General features: G+C 37.3%; 1 protein-coding gene across 1 annotated transcript in view; it reads left to right on the forward strand.

Moving 5' to 3' along the window:
- The window catches only part of LOC127446935 (KAT8 regulatory NSL complex subunit 1-like protein), a 40,077-nt gene that overhangs the window by 1,888 nt on the left and 19,261 nt on the right, over positions 1–18,928 (forward strand). The window contains exons 3-6 of the mRNA XM_051708280.1: positions 11,684–11,825; positions 13,755–13,928; positions 14,082–14,206; positions 14,631–14,796. Coding sequence (XP_051564240.1) covers positions 11,684–11,825; positions 13,755–13,928; positions 14,082–14,206; positions 14,631–14,796 — 607 coding nt within the window. The remainder of the gene's footprint in view (positions 1–11,683; positions 11,826–13,754; positions 13,929–14,081; positions 14,207–14,630; positions 14,797–18,928) is intronic.

Raw genomic sequence — 18,928 nt, forward strand, 5'->3', positions numbered from 1 at the left:
CAATTCTCAACAATGTATGCATTGTGATTTATGTCATTTTTGTATTTTGTTCCGAAAGTCCACCACATCTCAAATTATGTATTATGTTCAGTATTCAGTGGTGGATATGACACTGATGGAAATACATTTTTTAAAGGTACTGTAAGTGATTTTAGCCGTTCTAGAATTTCCACAAACTGAGCCGTTGGATTAGCCACGCCTCCTCTTTCCAAAACCCCGCACTACAAAGATACCAAATGAGCTTTGTTGAGCCCGAGATCGAGGAGAAGGTTCTGTCTGCATCCTGCAAGACTACCACATGACACGCCCACTACAAGGCACACCCACTACAAGTTACACCTCTTGCAACAGTTGTGTCACATTTATACACTGTTTGTTGTGTTAATTAGGAGTGCTGCAGCAACCATACACCACCACCTATCCATACCACAGAGATTAAAAAAATGAGAAGTGTGTAAAATTAATAAACATACCGCAACTTAAAATTTCGACTGTATACAATCATACTTACTTGTCATTAGGTGACGACAGAGGAAAAATGTGATTAAAATTAAGAGGAGAAGAAGCTAGATGTGTGCTAAGCTAATAGGTTAACCGGTAAGCTTTTGAACTAACTGGAAAAAACAGAACAGATACATTTTTAATTTCACCATTTATATCTTCGTTTTAATAATATAATATGTGACATATAATTTAAAAGTTATTATTTGTTATATTTACACAGTTAAGACAACATGAATCATACCATGATTGCATAGGATTTTAAACGTTCTTTTAGTTAATAGAATCACATTATGATCCAAGGGGGCGTTCCTTGGGGTGGGCATGTCGTGTAGTGGGTGTTCCTTATCGTCTTGCAGGATGTGGACAATTACACTTGGGATCAAGCAGGAGTGGTTTTCAAAAACAACAGCAGCAAAACTGCGCCCTGACCTGACAACTGTAATGAACAAAATGCCATACAAATGGCATTATGCCTCAGTAATTCGTACTACAATACTATGAGAACACGCAAAATGATTGACAGGCAGAAAGCATCAGAGGCCGCAGCCTGTAGATACATTTTTGTTTGCTCTTTACAGAGTCTAGTGTTGTTCCAGAGACAGCTGAGATAGCTCATGACACTTATTTCATTAATATCTTTCAGGGAGGAGGAAAAGTTTTTGCATACCTTTCCATGAAAGTATCGCTTGCGGCACCTATAACTTTTTTAAAAATAAAATGGCAACTTCTTTGCTTGCTAAGATTAATTTCATTGCTAACATTTTATGTATACTAAGTACTCACAATTAAATAATATTTCCACACTTTTTGCATAATTTGGCAAAATTAGAAAAGTGAATGAAAATTATGCCCTTGATCGGAAATGATGCCCAATAAAAATAATCTGCTCACAAGGGATATTTAGTTTGAATTTGTTTTCTTCAAACATAACTTGTCTCATATTTTATCTCAAACATGCTCTTTAGTAACACTTTTGTGGACTTGGTTAACAACTATAAAAAAACTTTAGAAAAAATTTTATTGGGGGCAAATTTGTTTGGTGTGGTGGAAATGATGTCACAAGTTTGGAAAATGTAAAAATAATTTTCACACAATAAATATTGAAACGGTTTATGTTTATATCACTCTTTGTTTAGATGATCATAGTTTTAAACATGTAATAATTTCTATTCTTATAATGTATTTTAGCATATAGTTTAATTTTTAAAGTCAGGATCTAGGACAAGGCTAAAACAGTAAAATCTATACATAAAAGGCATATGAAAGTACTAAAAATATATAATGAAGGCATGGTAAAAAGTTTCCAAGTCACTTTTAATGTGACCTTCATATAACAAAAAAAAAAAAAAAAAAAAAAAAAAAAATTGCCCAAAGTTGAAGAAACACTCTTTTATGCAGAGACAACTAGAAGCTATTTACAGGTTCAGTCCCCACAAAACTGTAATCTCTGTGGCTCTGTGACACTATAAAAACATTGCTCTGTTTGTTTGAGCATCCCAAACAGCCCCACAAAGCAACAGTTGTGGCTTGGACTATTTGTTTGTAGACAAATGGCAGACTGGGAAGCATTCAGGAAACCTGTTTGAAAAAAGTTGTTATTTTTACAATTCTGTTTGGTGATCCTAGTGGTGTGGAAATGACACATTTTACCTATTAATTATGTGCTCACTCTGTCGCATCTGAAGATAATCATCCTCATTTAGTCTTTTCTAACCAAGAACTAGCTTGCCATGGAGGTAACCATGACAAAGGTTGAATAAAATAAGCTCTACAACAAGGGCGTAGAAGTCATTTTAAAAGTGGGGGGGACACAACACTTACAGTGCAGTATTAATATATTACAGTATATATTAATATATAAGTATGATATAAGTATTACATTAATATATACATATGTTTTACTTTTAATATTTATAGTATTTTAAAGATTCAAGTATTGCAAAATAATTGCAAAATTTTGCAAAATTAGCTGCAAAATAAAGGGCATCTTGTGGAGCACTTGCTTCTGTTTCACACATGACAATAAAAGGCTGATATTAAATATTTAATCAACTACAATAATGACAACTGTACATGTGCACAAATGTATTTTTTACTCTTTGCTTGTGCATTGTGGGATTTTATGTATCCAAGTGGCTCTAGTGTTTTGACGTTCACCAAAATTTGTTCAGATCAGTTTAATGATTCAGTGAGCATTTCTGGTGATGCCTGAAGGTGGTGACAAATGAGTGTCTTGTGTGAAATTAGTTAGTCACTGAATCAACGATCAAAACAAAATTTTAAACCTTTAAAATTTGTATGTCTACAGATCTACATAGAGACTTTAGTAGAGGTTTTAAGCATTATAAGAACAAAGCAAATCTATCATTCCCCTGCAATTTGTGAGCTGCTGAGCATGACTTCTAATAATAGTCTCATAATAATTATGAGTTTCAATAACATCCGTATGCTTTCATGTATAAAAAAGCATCTACATATCTATTCACTTCAGTAAAATGCATAAGTGTTCTAAGAACACAGCAGATCTATCATTTTTCCTACAGTTTGTCGACTGCACACCAACACAGAGGTAAAAAACAGGAGCTGATATTAAAAATAGCTTTACATATTTAACACAGATCTAGTAATCTGCTTAAATTGGCAAAAACAACCGATCAAAGTATTACCTCACAAACATAATGTAAAAAGCATAACTTAATTAAGACTCATGCACTGATTTAAACTCCACTTACAATGTGTGCTTAAAAGAAGGATTGTTTTTTTTCTGCAGTGCATTTCACATAATGCTGCCAATCAAGAACGATATGCCGATAAATAACTCTCGTATGTGTATTCCTCATCTCTAGATTATTAATTTAGATCAACATCAATGCCGATAATAACTCTCATTTGTGTGTTCCTCATCTCTAGATTATTAATTTAGATCAACAACAATGCTGATAAAAAACATGGATAAATGAGCATTGCTGAAAGCAACTTTGTAGAAATGAACAGAGCCACGTTGATTGGACTGTCTGACTGACGGGCTATTACGTAAGAGATGTTTTGGCTCATGAAACTCACCTGTGATTGGCAGGATGGTTGCTCAATCAGCCCAAAGTAACAAAACACAAAGAATACTGTATACAAGTCCACCATTTGGACTCGGTATGGGTTTAGCTTGGAAAAGTGTGGGGGACAAAAATCACCTTTTTAAAGAGCTGCTATGCCCCTAATTAATTCTTTAAATAATAGTCAAAATCCTTTTTTTTTTTTTTTTTTTTTTTTTTTGCAGCAAAATCATTTTGTAGCACTGGGTAATTAATCTTTGTTATATGTTTGAATTTGCTAGTCAGAAAGCTTAGTGATTATTTAAGATTGATGACTGGCAGTGCCATATGTTTGAGCTGTGCTCTCACACGCTTGCACAGAGGCACTCTGTTTCATACGCAGCTGTTGAGAAATTGTCACAATATTTCTTCCTAATGTTGTGGATTTTTATCCAGTGTGTTCACGTGCAGCTGGCCCTATCTTTTTCCTGGGAATATTAAATAAATAGAGATCTTTTCCCAGCCTGTAGATCAGAGCTTTCATGTCCGTCTCTATGATTTGCTCGCCCACTCTGCACTTACGCTGTGAGATTGCAACATAAGGCCAGCTTTACAGCCCCATTATAAGTGCTGTAAAAATGTATGGAGCATTGTTTTTTTGGAAAGCTTTTGATTTTAAGAACTGGGCTGGGCTGGAGGAGGGGCTTGGGAGGTGTTTGGGACTGGTTTGCCAATCTTAAAGGGTTAGTTGATCCAAAACACCATTCACTTTCTTTGGATCTTCTTTCTATACAATAAAAGCAAATGGTGACCAAGTCTAACATCATGCCTAAAATCTTCCCTTGTGTTCCATGGATGAAAGAAATTCACACATCTATGGACAGACAGTGGCCACTGCTCTACATTATTTGGTAAAGCTGAACAGGAGAACATTGCTACAAAATTTTAAATGAGATATTTGATTGAGCTTCAGCTGCAGAATTGCTTAAGGACACTTTGCATGAACTGAGAGACGGCTCTCAGGCAAACAAGTGCAGCTCATCTGACGTCAGTACTCTTGTTTCACAGATACTCACAGTTTGAAGTGGTTTGGTTGTGGTCACTTAATTCTAAAAAAGCCACTGGACCCAAAGCTAAAGCAGAGCTTCAAATGTCTGCTTAGTTGTACAAGTAAAACAAAAGCAAAAGATCTGTGCTTAAAAGATAGAAATGCATTTGACAGCATAAAAGATCAGGGGCTCTATTTCTTTAAGTGCGCAAAGCTACATGCTATGACCGTATGCTACGTCTTATCCAATTATCATGAGAGCGCTAATTCTAAGCACAATTTTCATGCCAGCGCAAAGCGCAAGTGGGCGTGGGTGGTCATGTTTGCGCTAACTGTGGGTGTATGCCCGCAAACTGTGGGTGCGTTGTATGGTAATTAAGTGTAAAAAAGCAATTTGCTATTTTTATGAGAAATAGGTCATTGCTCAAAGACATTTCAATACCACGTCTGTTTTCAGTGCAAAGTCCAAACTCAGTTCCTGCATTTGCAGTTTGGTGATTCCACCAGCAGGTGGTAATAAAGTTAATGTCCAAACTCTGTAAATATGGTGGAACATTAAATTATGTCCCTGACTATAGCCTTTTTATGAAACAAAAATGTATGAGATTTTTGTTAAACTATCATGGTTTATTTTTAATTATTTTTATTATGTTTGTATTTACAATTGTATTTATGATCTAATTTGTATTGGTATTTTTCCACCTGTTGTCATAAAGTGATTTTTAAGTCACTTCAAAAGGGGACAGTGGAAGAAGTTGGACAGAGGAAAATGTTTGGGTTTGGCATGATTTTTTGACCACTTTGTTATTTCAGTTATATTTTCATTTCGTTAGAAGTGTAATTTGAATTTAGAAATATTTTTGGTTTAATCAGTGTTAATACTAGCCATGATTTGTGTGTCAGTAGAAGAAAATTATTAATAATACTTACATTCTCTATAATTTAACAGAGCCTACATCCATATCCTGAACCACATTTTCCATGTGTATAAAAGGAGCTTGTCCCATTTAAAAAGATGCAGTTATTGCAATTAAGTCCATATTTCTATTCTTCTAATTCACTGCATACAGTTCATTTACACTACCAACTTCTTATGAATGTGCTGTTATAACTAGTCCTGCTCGACCTGCTCCAAATGGGATTCAAACCGGTGTCTCCGGCATAGGAGGTGGGTGCACTAATAAGGAGGCTAAAGGCTACAGCCACTCACTGCAGAGCTACCTACCAGATGGCTACCGTTACACTGTCTTTGTTTATTTCACTGGTGCTTGAGGGAAAAGACTATATAATAAGTAAATATAATAATGTACAAATATAATAATTGTAGTAGAACCTCCAAATTAAATTGCACTTGACCCAGCCCATTAGAGCATTGCTCACGCGATGTCACCAAACCCACTTCCGCCTAGACTTAGCGCATGCTTGCACGAAAATAATAAAACTTCATGAACATGCCTACTGACTTTGGGCTTATGACTTATGGCATAGTGCTGCACTTAGCACTAGAGCTCTTAAAATAGGGCCCCATGTCTGGACACCATTGAGGTGTTAGCTAAACAAAGACCAAAAGAAGTAAAAAGGCAATCTGTGTATTTAGGTATAATAAGATCTGGTTCCTTATCTTTTCTGGGAATGCCATTTGTTTTGTCTAGGCAGGACTATGCCCTGTGAATGTGTATAGAGAGAGAAAGAGACAGAGTAAGTAGGCTGACTAGAAAGGCAAAGTGTTTGTTTATAAAAGGACCAGGAGGGCTGTTGCCCCAGCAGGAGATCTCATGCTTCCCATTGTGTGTGAGTGAGTTCACTGCTGCTCCACTGCACTGGAAATATTCCTGGAATTTTCCTTTTAGCCAGCATGGGGGCAAGAGTCTGTGAATGTGTTATCTGAAAGGAAGACAGACAGGGTTTCCATAAAAATGTTTCACATTTTTAATGCGCATTTCTGAAAATTAAAAACAAAAACAAATGCGAAACATTGCATGAATGTGCATTATCTTGAGGAAGCCCACCTCTTTGCCATGGAGCAGCTGAATGACCTCTTTGTTTCAGGGAGAGTTGTATTTGCTGTTATAAAACAATTGTACATTATGCTATTAAATGCTGCCAGGAGACGTCGCAGAAGAAGTTCAATAGCTCACATAATAAGGGGTCAATTGGCTATTCCCATTTGCCGTCAGCCTCCATATACCAGAGAGCACCCGCTCTCAAAACAGTTCTGGTGGATTGTGAGGATCCACTTAAACGACGATCTGTGGGTGAAGCACTTTTGACTAACCAGGGCTACGTTCGAAGAATTGTATGCCGTGGTCGGGCCTTTCACGCAAAGCTCTCGCACACCTATACCATCCGATGAGCGCATTGCCATCATGTTTTACAAATGGTCATGACATGTCATCGTTCTTGCGAATAAGCCGTTTCCATCACTTTAATGCGTAACTCTAGAAAATCCACCTCCTCCTAGCGCATTAAATTTTAATGCAAATTTTTTGTTTATTCTGATATCAAGCGTTTCCATTTAGGATTTCTTATGCGCATTTTGAAAAATAGTTGGATGGAAACGCAGAGTTCAAATCCTCTTCTGATGCCTCTGTGGTTTTTAAATTAGCTATAAAAAAGGAATGTCCTCTAATTAGTTGTCTGATCATAACAGACATAATTTACTATAAATATAGAAGTCTTTAAGGAACAGAAGCAAAAACAGCCTGTTTAATACAAAAGGGGCTTTCACCTGATTCACGTCGGAGCATCAACGCACTGCTCAACGCTAGCGTCAGGCCGGGCTCTCACTAACCGACAGTCAGACTTCTTGAATTGCTGTACTGCTCATATTACACAACAAGGTTTGTTGTTATCTGTCATTTTCTTGTCTTAGCAGCACTCATACTACACAACAGAACGCAGACGAGGTGCACAAACCACAAGATCTTTGACCAATAGGCAACCCCGGACAACAGCAAAACATCGTCTTCTCATATAAATTCATGAGAATTATAAAGGAATGGATTGTCAAGATTAGCTTGCTGTGCAATTGTTCTGTCAGAAAAACAAAAGAAGAGACAAAAATAGAAAATATGGCAGCAACAATGTTTGGAAAGACGTGGGCAGGCTGTCTGTGTCTGTTTTGGGAAATAAACTGGAGGTAAATAAAACAGCACAATGTCAAGTAGAGTGTGAAGACCATATATTTATTTGTTAAAAATTCTTACTTGTTAGTTTATTACAATAAAACATAATTACGATCAAATTATGGCTTTCCATTCTTGTAAATAAAGATGCATGATAAAATGTCATTGACTGGAGCAGTTGGCACTTGTCCCTGCATCTCTCACACTACAAGATCATGTGGAGATAATATCAAGTATGGTATGAAAATATCCCAGCATCTGTGACTGCTCAAGACTGATCACATCAATGAACTGCTCATACTTAACGTGTATCCTCGATCGTAGCAAGCACCGATTTGGCGGAGATCTGGCGTTTTGTCGCAGACTTAGGAAATCTGTCTGCGACAGCACAATCCGGCCAAAAGTCGTGTAGTGAGAGCATGGCTTTAGGGCACCCACACACTAGAGTTAATGCTGTGTCAGAGAACGATGTGAATTCATTGATTTCAAAGGGGATGGTGCGTCGCAAGGGTTTCCGATAGTGAAGCTCCGTCATGTGACCAAAAGTTGAGAAGATTTCAGGTGTTGAAAAGGTGTAGGCATCCATTGACCAATGGGAATCTCGGAGAGGCGGGACTAGTTGCCCAGTGAAATAAAAAAAATAAAAACATGGCGGGTATTTTTAATATATAAAAATATATTAATTATGGAGAGAGCCTGGATAAGAGTTTCAGTGTTTACTGGTACATTGTCAAAATGATATATTTTAAATAGCCATCTCCATCTGTGACTGCCTCTTCCCTCTGTGGTACATGCCTTTTAAACAGAACTTTTGCAGTCCCATGCATTAAACGCTCCGGCAGAGCTTTCCCTAGTGTGTAAGTGCCTTAAGTGCCCTTATCCCTCCACATGACAAGTGTTGCAGATAGTGCAACAAAGGTACAATTTTATGAGTTTGCCATGCAAGAAAGCAGGAGGTATGCACAGTAAACACTGAAAATGTATTTGGAGAAGAGAAAAAAGTCCCGGTAGTTGTTGATACAATCATTTCAGAACGTAATTACATTAAAGTTTTAGAAAGTTCTTGGTGAATTTAAATTAGGACTGAGGTCTCTGGATGGTCGGAGACAATAAGGTAAATAGTTATGTATAAAAAATAATAAGACATTCAATATCTCTTCATAAATGTTGGCAGTTTTACAATTATTTAAAAAAATTATTTAGAGCTCACACACCCCCAAAACATCAGTGAGCCACCACCATGCTTCACAGTGGGGATGGTATTCTTTTCACTATAGGCCTTGTTGACCCCTCTCCAAACATAGCGCTTATGGTTGTGACCATAAAGCTCTATTTTGGTCTCGTCACTCCAAATTACAGTGTGCCAGAAGCTGTGAGGCGTGTCAAGGTGTTTTTATGTGGCATTGGCGCAGTAAAGGCTTCTTTCTGGCAGCTCGACCATGCAGCTCATTTTTGTTCAAGTATCGTCGTATGGTGCTCCTTGAAACAACCACACCGTCTTTTTCCAGAGCAGCCTGTAGTTCTCCTGAGGTTACCTGTGGGTTTTTCTCTGTATCCCAAACAATTCTTCTGGCAGTTGTGGCTGAAATCTTTCTTGGTCTACCTGACCTTGGCTTGGTATCAAGAGATCCCCGAATTTTCCACTTCTTAATAAGTGATTGAACAGTACTGACTGGCATTATCAAGGCTTTGGATATCTTTTGATATCCTTTTCCATCTTTATACAGTTCCATTACCTTGTTATTCAGGTCTTTTGACAGTTCTTTTCTGCTCCCCATAGCTCAGTATCTAGCCTGCTCAGTGCATCCACATGAGAGCTAACAAACTCATTGACTATTTATACACAGACACTAATTGCAATTGTGACTGCATGATCAGTCATATTTTCAAAATCAATGCCAAAATTTCACAATTTCTGCCAGGGTATGCAAACTTTTGAGCACAACAGTATATATATAAAATAATGTTGTACACTCACTGAGTACTTTCTTAGGAACACCTGACCACTTACTTATTCATGCCATATCAGCCAACCGTGTGGCAGCATTGCAATGCATAAAACCATGCAGATACGCATCTGGAACTTCAGTTAATGTTCACATCAGCCATCAGAATGGGGAAAAAATGTGATCTCATTGATTTTGACCGTGGCATGATTGTTGGTGCCAGATGGGCTGATTTGAGTATTTCTGTAACTGTAGACCTCCTGGGATTTTCACGCTCAACAGTCCCTAGAGAAACTCAGATAATCACTCTGTACAATTGTAGTTGTAAAAATAGCATCTCAGAATGCACAACATGTCAAACCTTAATGCGGATGAGTTACAACAGCAGAAGACCATGTCAGGCACTTTATTAGGACCATAGTGTTCCAAATAAATTGTTCAGTGAGTGTGTATATAGGCCTATACAGTAAACAACTATCAAGTAAACAGTAAATAAGAAAGCTAAATAATTGTCAAAAAATATCTTTCTTGCAGTAAATTCTTGCCACTTATTTGAAGTTTCATTAGGTATTATTCTATAGTGTTATATTATCAAAATTTCTTATATTTCAGGCATTGTATTTCATTCATTTATTATATTTCAGGAGCAATTCACCAATGATGATCGATAACTTTCTGGTTACGACTGTAACCCTGGTTCCCTGAATGGTTAGAATATGTAACAATGACACTAGCCATACTGGGTAGTGAAACACTGTCCAGAAATGTCCATCCACACCACAGTGGGAAAATGAAAGATCATCAACTTACAAAATTAAGCAAATCCACTTGCCAACAGGGTAGTAGAGCATTACAAAATGTACTTTTCACTCTAATTCAAGTAACGGCATGGTCATAAGGCCGACACCCAGAACACAATGTTTCTGTGAACATTGAGAAATCAACTTTCCTTTGCAGCAAGGATCTGGGAAGAGAGAGAGAGAGAGAAAGAGAGAGAGAGAGAGAGAGAGAGAGAGAGAGAGAGAGAGAGAGAGAGGAAACATCCAAGTTATAAAGCCTGGCAAGGTGTTAGGGGAAGCCCAGCCTGCAGCCAGTATTGCTGTACCATGCACAAGAACAATCAACCAGAATACTGTAGAGCAAATATCATCAGGGACAACTGTTCTTCTGCCACTCATCCTTCCACTCATGGCTAGGGTTAGGGTTAGGAAAGGGTTAGGTTAGGGGCTCCCTATACTGTAGTATACTGTATACTGTGTGTGCCTGCAGTTATATCCTTCTCAAAATATGAAACAAACAGGAACATGTATGAAACAGGTGAATTGTGTTCATAATTTTCAGAATTGTGTCTTTGTTTTGAGAGTTGAAGTAATTGTTAGGAGAATTGGGCCAACAGAATCAGGTATAGTGTGTTAGCAATCGAGAAGCTGTAAGCTGGACAATGGTCTGTTGAGCTGTTCATTTCCATTTATCTTCACAATACATTTTTATTGTATTTATTTATCTTTTCATTTTACTTTGTGAATTTATCATCATTCTCTGCACCTCCCCTGACATGCTCTGTCCCCCCCAACCCCCCACCCCCTTGGGTGTAACTCAGTGATAAGAAATTGCATGTATACTGTATGTATTGTTTTCCAACAGGTTTTCCCCAAACACTCCACCCCTCTGCCATTTGTTGGAAAACCAGGTAGTCTGCTCCAAACAAACACCATTGGTTTCCTCAATGTTGGATTGCTCAAACAAATACAGAAATGTTGAAAGTGCCTACAGAGCCACTGTGTTTACACTCTTCAGGGGATTTAATATAAAAATGGCTTACTTATAAATATCTGTATAGATTGTAGAGCTGGGTTGATAACCAAAGGTTGTGGGTTCAATTCTCGAAAGAGGCGATCCATTAACTATCACCATTGTGCCCTTTAGCAAAAATCTTACCCCAGGCTTCCTCCAAAGGATTGTCACTGTATAAAGTGTAACATGTCATTTAAATGACCATTTCTAATTCTCTCTCTCTACGTGGGAGGGTAGCTGCCAAGGCTGTGAGTGGAGGTGGTTGGCAGACAGAGCTGAATTGTGTAGTCGCTGGACATGGCTGCAGATGAGACTGACTGAGCTGGACTTTCAGATAAAGCAGCTTGAAGAACTGCACCAGCAGATCCTTGCTAACAAGGTAAAGAACTCAGATGTTATAAGTACGGAAAAGTGGTTATCAGATTGCATTGTGTTGTTATCAGAGTTGAGCAAATCTCAGTATTTAGGAATTCTCTCCCTGTCAGTAAATGAGTTAGAATTTGAAGTGAATTGGCCAGGCCCCACATGATGTTCAATTAGAGTGAAAGGAAGAGGAATTTACTGAATTGCAATTCAAAGAAACTCATCAGTCACACAATTGAGGAATTTAAATAGTTCAACACATTAGTTATGTATACAGTATATACAGTATATTAAAGTTGTCAAAATTAACGCATTAACGCATTCTTTTTTCTTTAACGCGATTTATGCGTTTACCAATTTGACATTAAATTATGACATTTTTATTCAGCTCCGTGTGAGTTCTGAACACTGGTTGGAGTAGGGTGGAACCTTTGTGATGTACACCACAAGCAATCACATTGCAATTCTATGTCAGTGATCAAGTGATGGGGAAAGGACCTCTTAAAAGTGCTGTAAGTCGATTTTTTCATGAAAAGATATGCAAAAAATGTTCCTACTCCCTGAAAGATATTAATGAAATAAGTGTTGTGAGATATTTCACCGGTCTCTGTGACAGCACTAGACGCTGTAAAAGGAAAACAAAGGGTCTCTGATGCCGTCTACCTGTCAGTCATACTGCCCGTTCTCATAGTATTGCAGTTGCAGCGAAGTATTGAGACTTACTGCCATTTTTATGCCATTTTGTTCATAAAAATTGTCAGATGAGGGCACTATTTTACTGCTGTTGTTTTTGACAACTGCTTCTGCTCGGTGTCGGTCTCTGTAAAGCTCATTTGGTATCTTTGGATTTCGGGGTTTTGGAAAGAGGGGGCTTGGCTAATCCAACGGCTCAGCTTGTGGAAATTCCAGAATGGCTAAAATCACTTACAGCACCCTTAATGCAATTTTTTGTACAAAACAAACCCAGATGGGATTGAGTCAGAAATCAAGTACTTTGGAGCCTTTGTAGCATGCAATTTAATTACCATAGAAGCATGTCAAGTCTTTACTGTCACCAAAATGCACAATACATGGCACTGATGAGGAACCGCTGCAGCCAGAGTTCTCCCCTTGAGGATCTGGTTTAGGGATATGGACCAATCAGATAGTGGGGAGTAAGAATCTGTTGGGGAGTTAGATTTTGGCACAACACCAGCCAATTACTATTGCGAAGGATGAGTGTTTAAGAGATTTAATGCGCATTGCAATAGATGGCAAAATATGGGGACTAGTTCTTTCAACTAGTCAATCTCCCATTTAGAGTTTGGGAAACATTCAATGTTACTTGAATTGGTGCTATTTTAGTGCATTTCTGTCTTTATACTGTGAAAGACTTTCCTTGGAAAATGTAAATAAAGCATTATTGTAACATATTGTTTTATGTTTATTCCTAAGAAGGAAACTAATGCATTTTGACAGGAAAAAAGTATATTTAGAGTCAAATTTCAGCACTTTCAAAATCTGCGATTAATCGCAAAAATATGAAAAATCGTGATTAATCGTGATTCAAAATTGTAATTGATCTGACAGCACTAATATATTTACATACATACATACAGCCATAATAAATAGTTTAATATATTGAATAAATTAAAGCATTCTGGGAAATGAGGTGTTCTTCCTCCATACTCCAGTAAATGAAAATATATTTATTAAATTAAACATTGATTATTCATATCATATAATGTTTCTGGAGAAACCTCATATGTTGGTGTATGATAACATTACATTTGAAATAGTTTCTTAGATTACAATTATGTATTTTTCCACATGTTTAATAAGTAAATTCAAATTAATTCTCAATTCACTTTGGAATGGCACACAACCCTGGTTGTTAATCAGATATAAAACGATTCGACTTTGTTTTAGTTTTTTAAAATATATGTGTCCCTTCTGTGTCCTGCAGGGTCATGTGGTTTTGGCTAAGTCTCAGCCCCTGACAGACAGGCAGATCCAGAACACCTTGTGGACAGAGACTATGGATCTGTCAGTTACTGCCGGGAACATCCAAGACTTTCCCTCTGATCTAGAGATGGAACACAGCAGCCCCACACGCCTGCTGAGAAGCATAGAGAGACAAGTGAGTCTGAAGACAAGGCATCAAATCACGTCTGGTTAGGACGCGGTATAAAACTGAAAGTTTACCGCATGAAATACATCCGCCCCCTCCATAGTACTCAGTGCATATTAGTTGTTAGTGTGTGTTTGGATATGTGTTTGTTTGTGTGTGCAGAGTGCTCAGCTGACTCAGATTGTGAACAGCCTGATGCCACCTTTATGTGCTTCCCCTTCTTCATCACCTGTGTTTAAAGGAACGTGCAGTCACTGGAGAGGCCAACGGAAGACACCTTATAGCAGGTTAGGACAAAAGGGTCATTCATTTTTCATTTTAAAACAAACAAAGCAATTATGACAATTATGATCATTTTACTAAAATAGCTAAGCTCCAGGACCACCTGAGGAAAAGCTTTTTTTGTTTATTTATGAATTTTGAATTCATTTGCAGCTCCCTCATTCTGATACATATTTGTGTATAGTTATATAAATCTCATGTGAAGGTCAGGATTCATTAGCTGGTGCAGTAAAAGAGTGAATGAGCAAGAAAGAAATCAACAGAGGAATTAGAAAAGAGTGAGATTGAGAATATGAGAGTATGAGTTGAGAAAAGAACCAATGAACTCAAGAACTCAGCAGTCCTCTGCATTTGTCATATGATCAGATTTTTTTTAAGATTATTTCCCCCAATTTAAGTGAATGACCCAGGCATCTTTCTTTCCAACAGACCGCAATACTTACACAATGCGGGACAGAAGAGGAAGCGAGCGTGCCACAGACGACAATGCCCTCTTCAGGTGGACGTCACCTGTGTGTCTGCCCGCACTTGCCCCCTTCTGACCTATCACAAACCTCATCTTTTCTTTATGGACCCGTCGTCTCATGGAGAACAGGTTGGACTCCTTGTACCCCCACCCAAGTTTTTATTTTAAAGAACAATTCTGTGATGTTATTAGCACATTGACTTTAGTCATATCATGTCTTGTATTAAGCAAACAAGTATTTAGTTTTGGGGTTAGAACTCCATGTTTAATGCTGAATATAGTGATGGGCATTAAAATGGAACAAACCTTGTTCGGTATGCACACTGGTGAAAACAACAGCTTGTTTAGTTTAAGCATTAACTTGCATCATAAAATCCAAATCAGAGCCTTTGCAGAGCCAGCAGTGGTGTATAATTTGGCCATGTCTTGGATTAGTAGCTAATAAGCATAGCTGTGACTTGATTTTATTGGTTAACAGCAAAATCTATGAAAATAGATTTTGATTAGTATAAATTTGTATAGACAATGACTGTTTCTTATTCTTGGTGAAGAACATAACATTTCTTCTTGATGACTTGAGAGGAGCTAAATGTTTCTCAACAAAAATTGTTGAAGAAGAACATGACCACTTCTCTTTCTGATTGGAGAGGAACACTGAGTAAGATAATGACTGTGTTTAGAATAAAATACTAGCCTATTGCTTACTTCACTGTGCAGTACTATATAATGCATGGAAATTAGCCAGGGGTCTGGGCAAAATTGGCAATGAAAGTGATAAAAACACCCCAGATATTTCAAATGTATGGCAAAGTGTAGTATGTTAGTATGCTATTCCGAACAAAGTCTCACTCTGAATAGTGAAAAGCATGGCTACAGTTTGTCTTAATCTGATTGGTGTGAGGTATGGTTGGGTCTCTGTCTGATTGGTCAGGAGGATTGGCACATCTCACAATGATTGGTGACATATTGATTTTAATGTACTTTAATTCCAGGGCCAGAGGGACCTTGTACACTTCAGTGCGCTAGGTTCAACATTTAGCCTGAGTATTTCAGCTTGTTTTCTCAGTGCCCAGGGGAGCTCAGAAATAATAGCCTAGTTCTTATTCTAACCTTTCTCCTGAAAACCTCTAACACGCAGTGCTCAGACCAGCTGCACTTTCATAAATGACGATAATCTTGTAATTGTTGCTGGCTGATTTGAGGTTCGTCCTGCTGTCCTTCAGTGTCCTCTATGGGCAGCCAGGACTTGTAACATTTTAAAGGCATTTTTTCTTGTTTCTTTTCTAAACCTGAATGCAACAAGTTGAGAATGCACTTGTCTAATTGAAAACAACATTTAATAACTGCAATAATTCACCGTAATTTACCTGTATGACTTTATCACTTCTGTGGAACATAAAATAAGATATTTTAAGTAGCTCATATCCGCTATATTCCAAGTCTTCTGAAGTCCATACAAAAAGCTTTGTGTGAGGAACAGATGTAATCACAATGAAAGTAATTATACCCTGAAAATCTTTCCCTCCACCATAGCTACATAAATCTAATTTATGTTTGTGTTCAAAGCATTCAAACATATGACATTGTAATAGGTCATGAGAATCAATGATATTTGAGATTGTTAATGTGAAATATGACGAGACATTAACGCGTTTGAATATGTGCGTTGACAGCACTTGACAGACCCAATATCCATTTACTTTCACTGCATGGAAAAGAGCAACTTGTGCTAAATAAATGACCCTGTGTTCAACGGAACAAAATAAGCAATTTAGGTTTGGAACAACATGGGTGATTCTCACCAAACTTGTCAAGAAAATGCCCAGGTCATATTTAAATAAATGAAATAAATGAAAAAGAAATTCAATTTTGCATAAAGAAAATTAAATCTACATTTAGAACCATTAAGATGTTCTGCATTGTGGCATTATTTTAGGATAGTTAAAGGAATATTCCTGGTTCAATACAAGTTAACCTCAGTCGTCAGCATTTGTGGCATAATATTTATTACCACAAAAAATTATTTTGACTTGCCCCTCCTTTTCTTTAAAAAAAAGCTCAAATCTGGGTTATAGTGAGGCACTTACAATGGAAGTGAATCAAGCCAATCTGTAAACGTTAAAATTCTCACTGTTTCAAAAGTATAGCCACAAGATATACACAATATGCGTGCTAACATTTACATGCGTCTCGTGCAGGAGTGCTGTTTTTTAGATGCTGTGTCTAATTAAAAAGAACTTTAAAAAGCATCTTGAGACACTTGCTTTCTGTTAAACTGTATTTTTTGTGCTGTGTCTAGTCTTTTTTTAGCGCAAGAATGCAATCGATCTGAAGTCATCGTCAGTGCTTGGCACACATCCAAAATTTGAATGCACAGTTTGAGCATTCGCATGTGATTTTTTTTTTCTTAAATTCAACGAATATTCAAATTAAAAAAATTAATTTGACAGCCCTAATATATGTATATTTATACAGTATAATAACATGTCTGTCAAATGTCTTTGGCTGCTGCATTGCGTCTTCTTGTTCCAGTGTATCGTCTATTCATTATTATAGGATGTTATAAAGTAATCAGAATCAGAATGAGCTTTATTGCCAAGTATGCTTACACATACAAGGAATTTGTCTTGGTGACAGAAGCTTCCAGTGCACAAACAATACAACAACAAGACAGAGATAATTCTAATAATAAAAAAAAAGAAAGAAAAATTTAATAAAAATAAAAAGTGAGTAGAAAATATAAGTATATATAGAAATACAAAATAAGACAAAAAATGTTATATATATATATATATATATATATATATATATATATATATATATATATATACTTATATACAACAGTTCAATGAACAAGTAAATTACACATTTTTGAACAGTATTTCCTCTCCAATGTGGAAAGTCCGATAAGAGGTAAGCGCCTTCAGTTTGTGTAATTAATCAGTCTGTTGTGTCTCTCAGCTGTGATGAGCCGTAATGCTGAAGTTGTTCATTTAAAGCCGTTTAAAGCTATTTCCTAGCTTTAGTAGTGTAGTAATACAAGCGATCACGGAGTGCTGTATGTAAACACTGGCTGACGCGGATTCACTTCACGTCACCTAACTGGCTCATATTACACATAAAAATGATCTTTTGCCACCACCTGCTGGCTAACATTTGTAATGTAGAAAAAAAATACATGTAAAAAAAGACAAACAGTAGCTCTTAACACATCTGCACTGCTCTTAAACTTTAGTTTAGAATGGCACGAACACAAGCGGAGTGATACACACAGTGAAGCGTCGGAATGCTGATGGTTCGTACTAGAAAATCACTTGCCATTATATCAAACACAGTTGAAAGCTATTTGGTGCGTTAAATGAAGCTTAACATTGTCTCTGTGTTTGTTTTCAAGTTGCCACAGTATGCAATAGACTGGCATGTCTTAAGGTCAATATTAGGTAAAAAATGGCAAAAAAGAAACAGCTTTCTCTAGAAACTCATCAGTCAATCATTGTTTGGAGAAATTAAGGCTATACAATGCTTGAAATTGCCAAAACACTGAAGATTTCTGAAGTGTACACTACAGTCTTCAAAGACAAAGGACAACTGGCTCTACCAAGAACAGAAAGAGATGTGGAAGGCCAGATGTACAACTAAACAAGAGGATAAGTACATCAGAGTCTCTAGTTTGAGAAATAGACACCTCACATGTCCTCAGCTGACAGCTTCATTTAATTCTACCCGCTCAACACCAGTTTCATGTACAACAGTAAAGAGAAGACCCAGGGGTGCAGGCCTTATGAGAAGAATTGCAAAGAAAAAGCCACTGAAACAGATAAACAAAAAGAAAATGTTAGAGTGGGCACTGAAACACAGACATTGGACGACAGATAATTACAAATCTGTATATAACAAATCTGTTATATACAGATGCAAGGGAATGTATGGCAGAAGAGGTAGGGTATGTTGGATAAATATAAGTAGACTAAGCTGTGTATTGCATGTAATTATTGCTCAGTTTAACTGTTTATGAGATGGATAGCCTGAGGAAAAAAAAAACTCTTCCTGTGCCTGATGGTTCTGGTACTCAGTGCTCTGTAGCGCCTGACAGAAGGCGACAGTTCAAAAAGGTAGTGGGCTGGGTGTGTGGGGTCCAGAGTGATTTTTCCAGCCCTTTTCCTCACTCTGGAAGTGTACAGTTCTTGAAGGGAGGGCAAGGGCAAACCAATAATCCGCTCAGCAGTCCGAACTGTCCTTTGTAGTCTTCTGATGTCCGATT

This window comes from Myxocyprinus asiaticus, chromosome 10 (genome assembly GCF_019703515.2).
Source record: "Myxocyprinus asiaticus isolate MX2 ecotype Aquarium Trade chromosome 10, UBuf_Myxa_2, whole genome shotgun sequence".
Classification (NCBI taxonomy): domain Eukaryota; kingdom Metazoa; phylum Chordata; class Actinopteri; order Cypriniformes; family Catostomidae; genus Myxocyprinus; species Myxocyprinus asiaticus.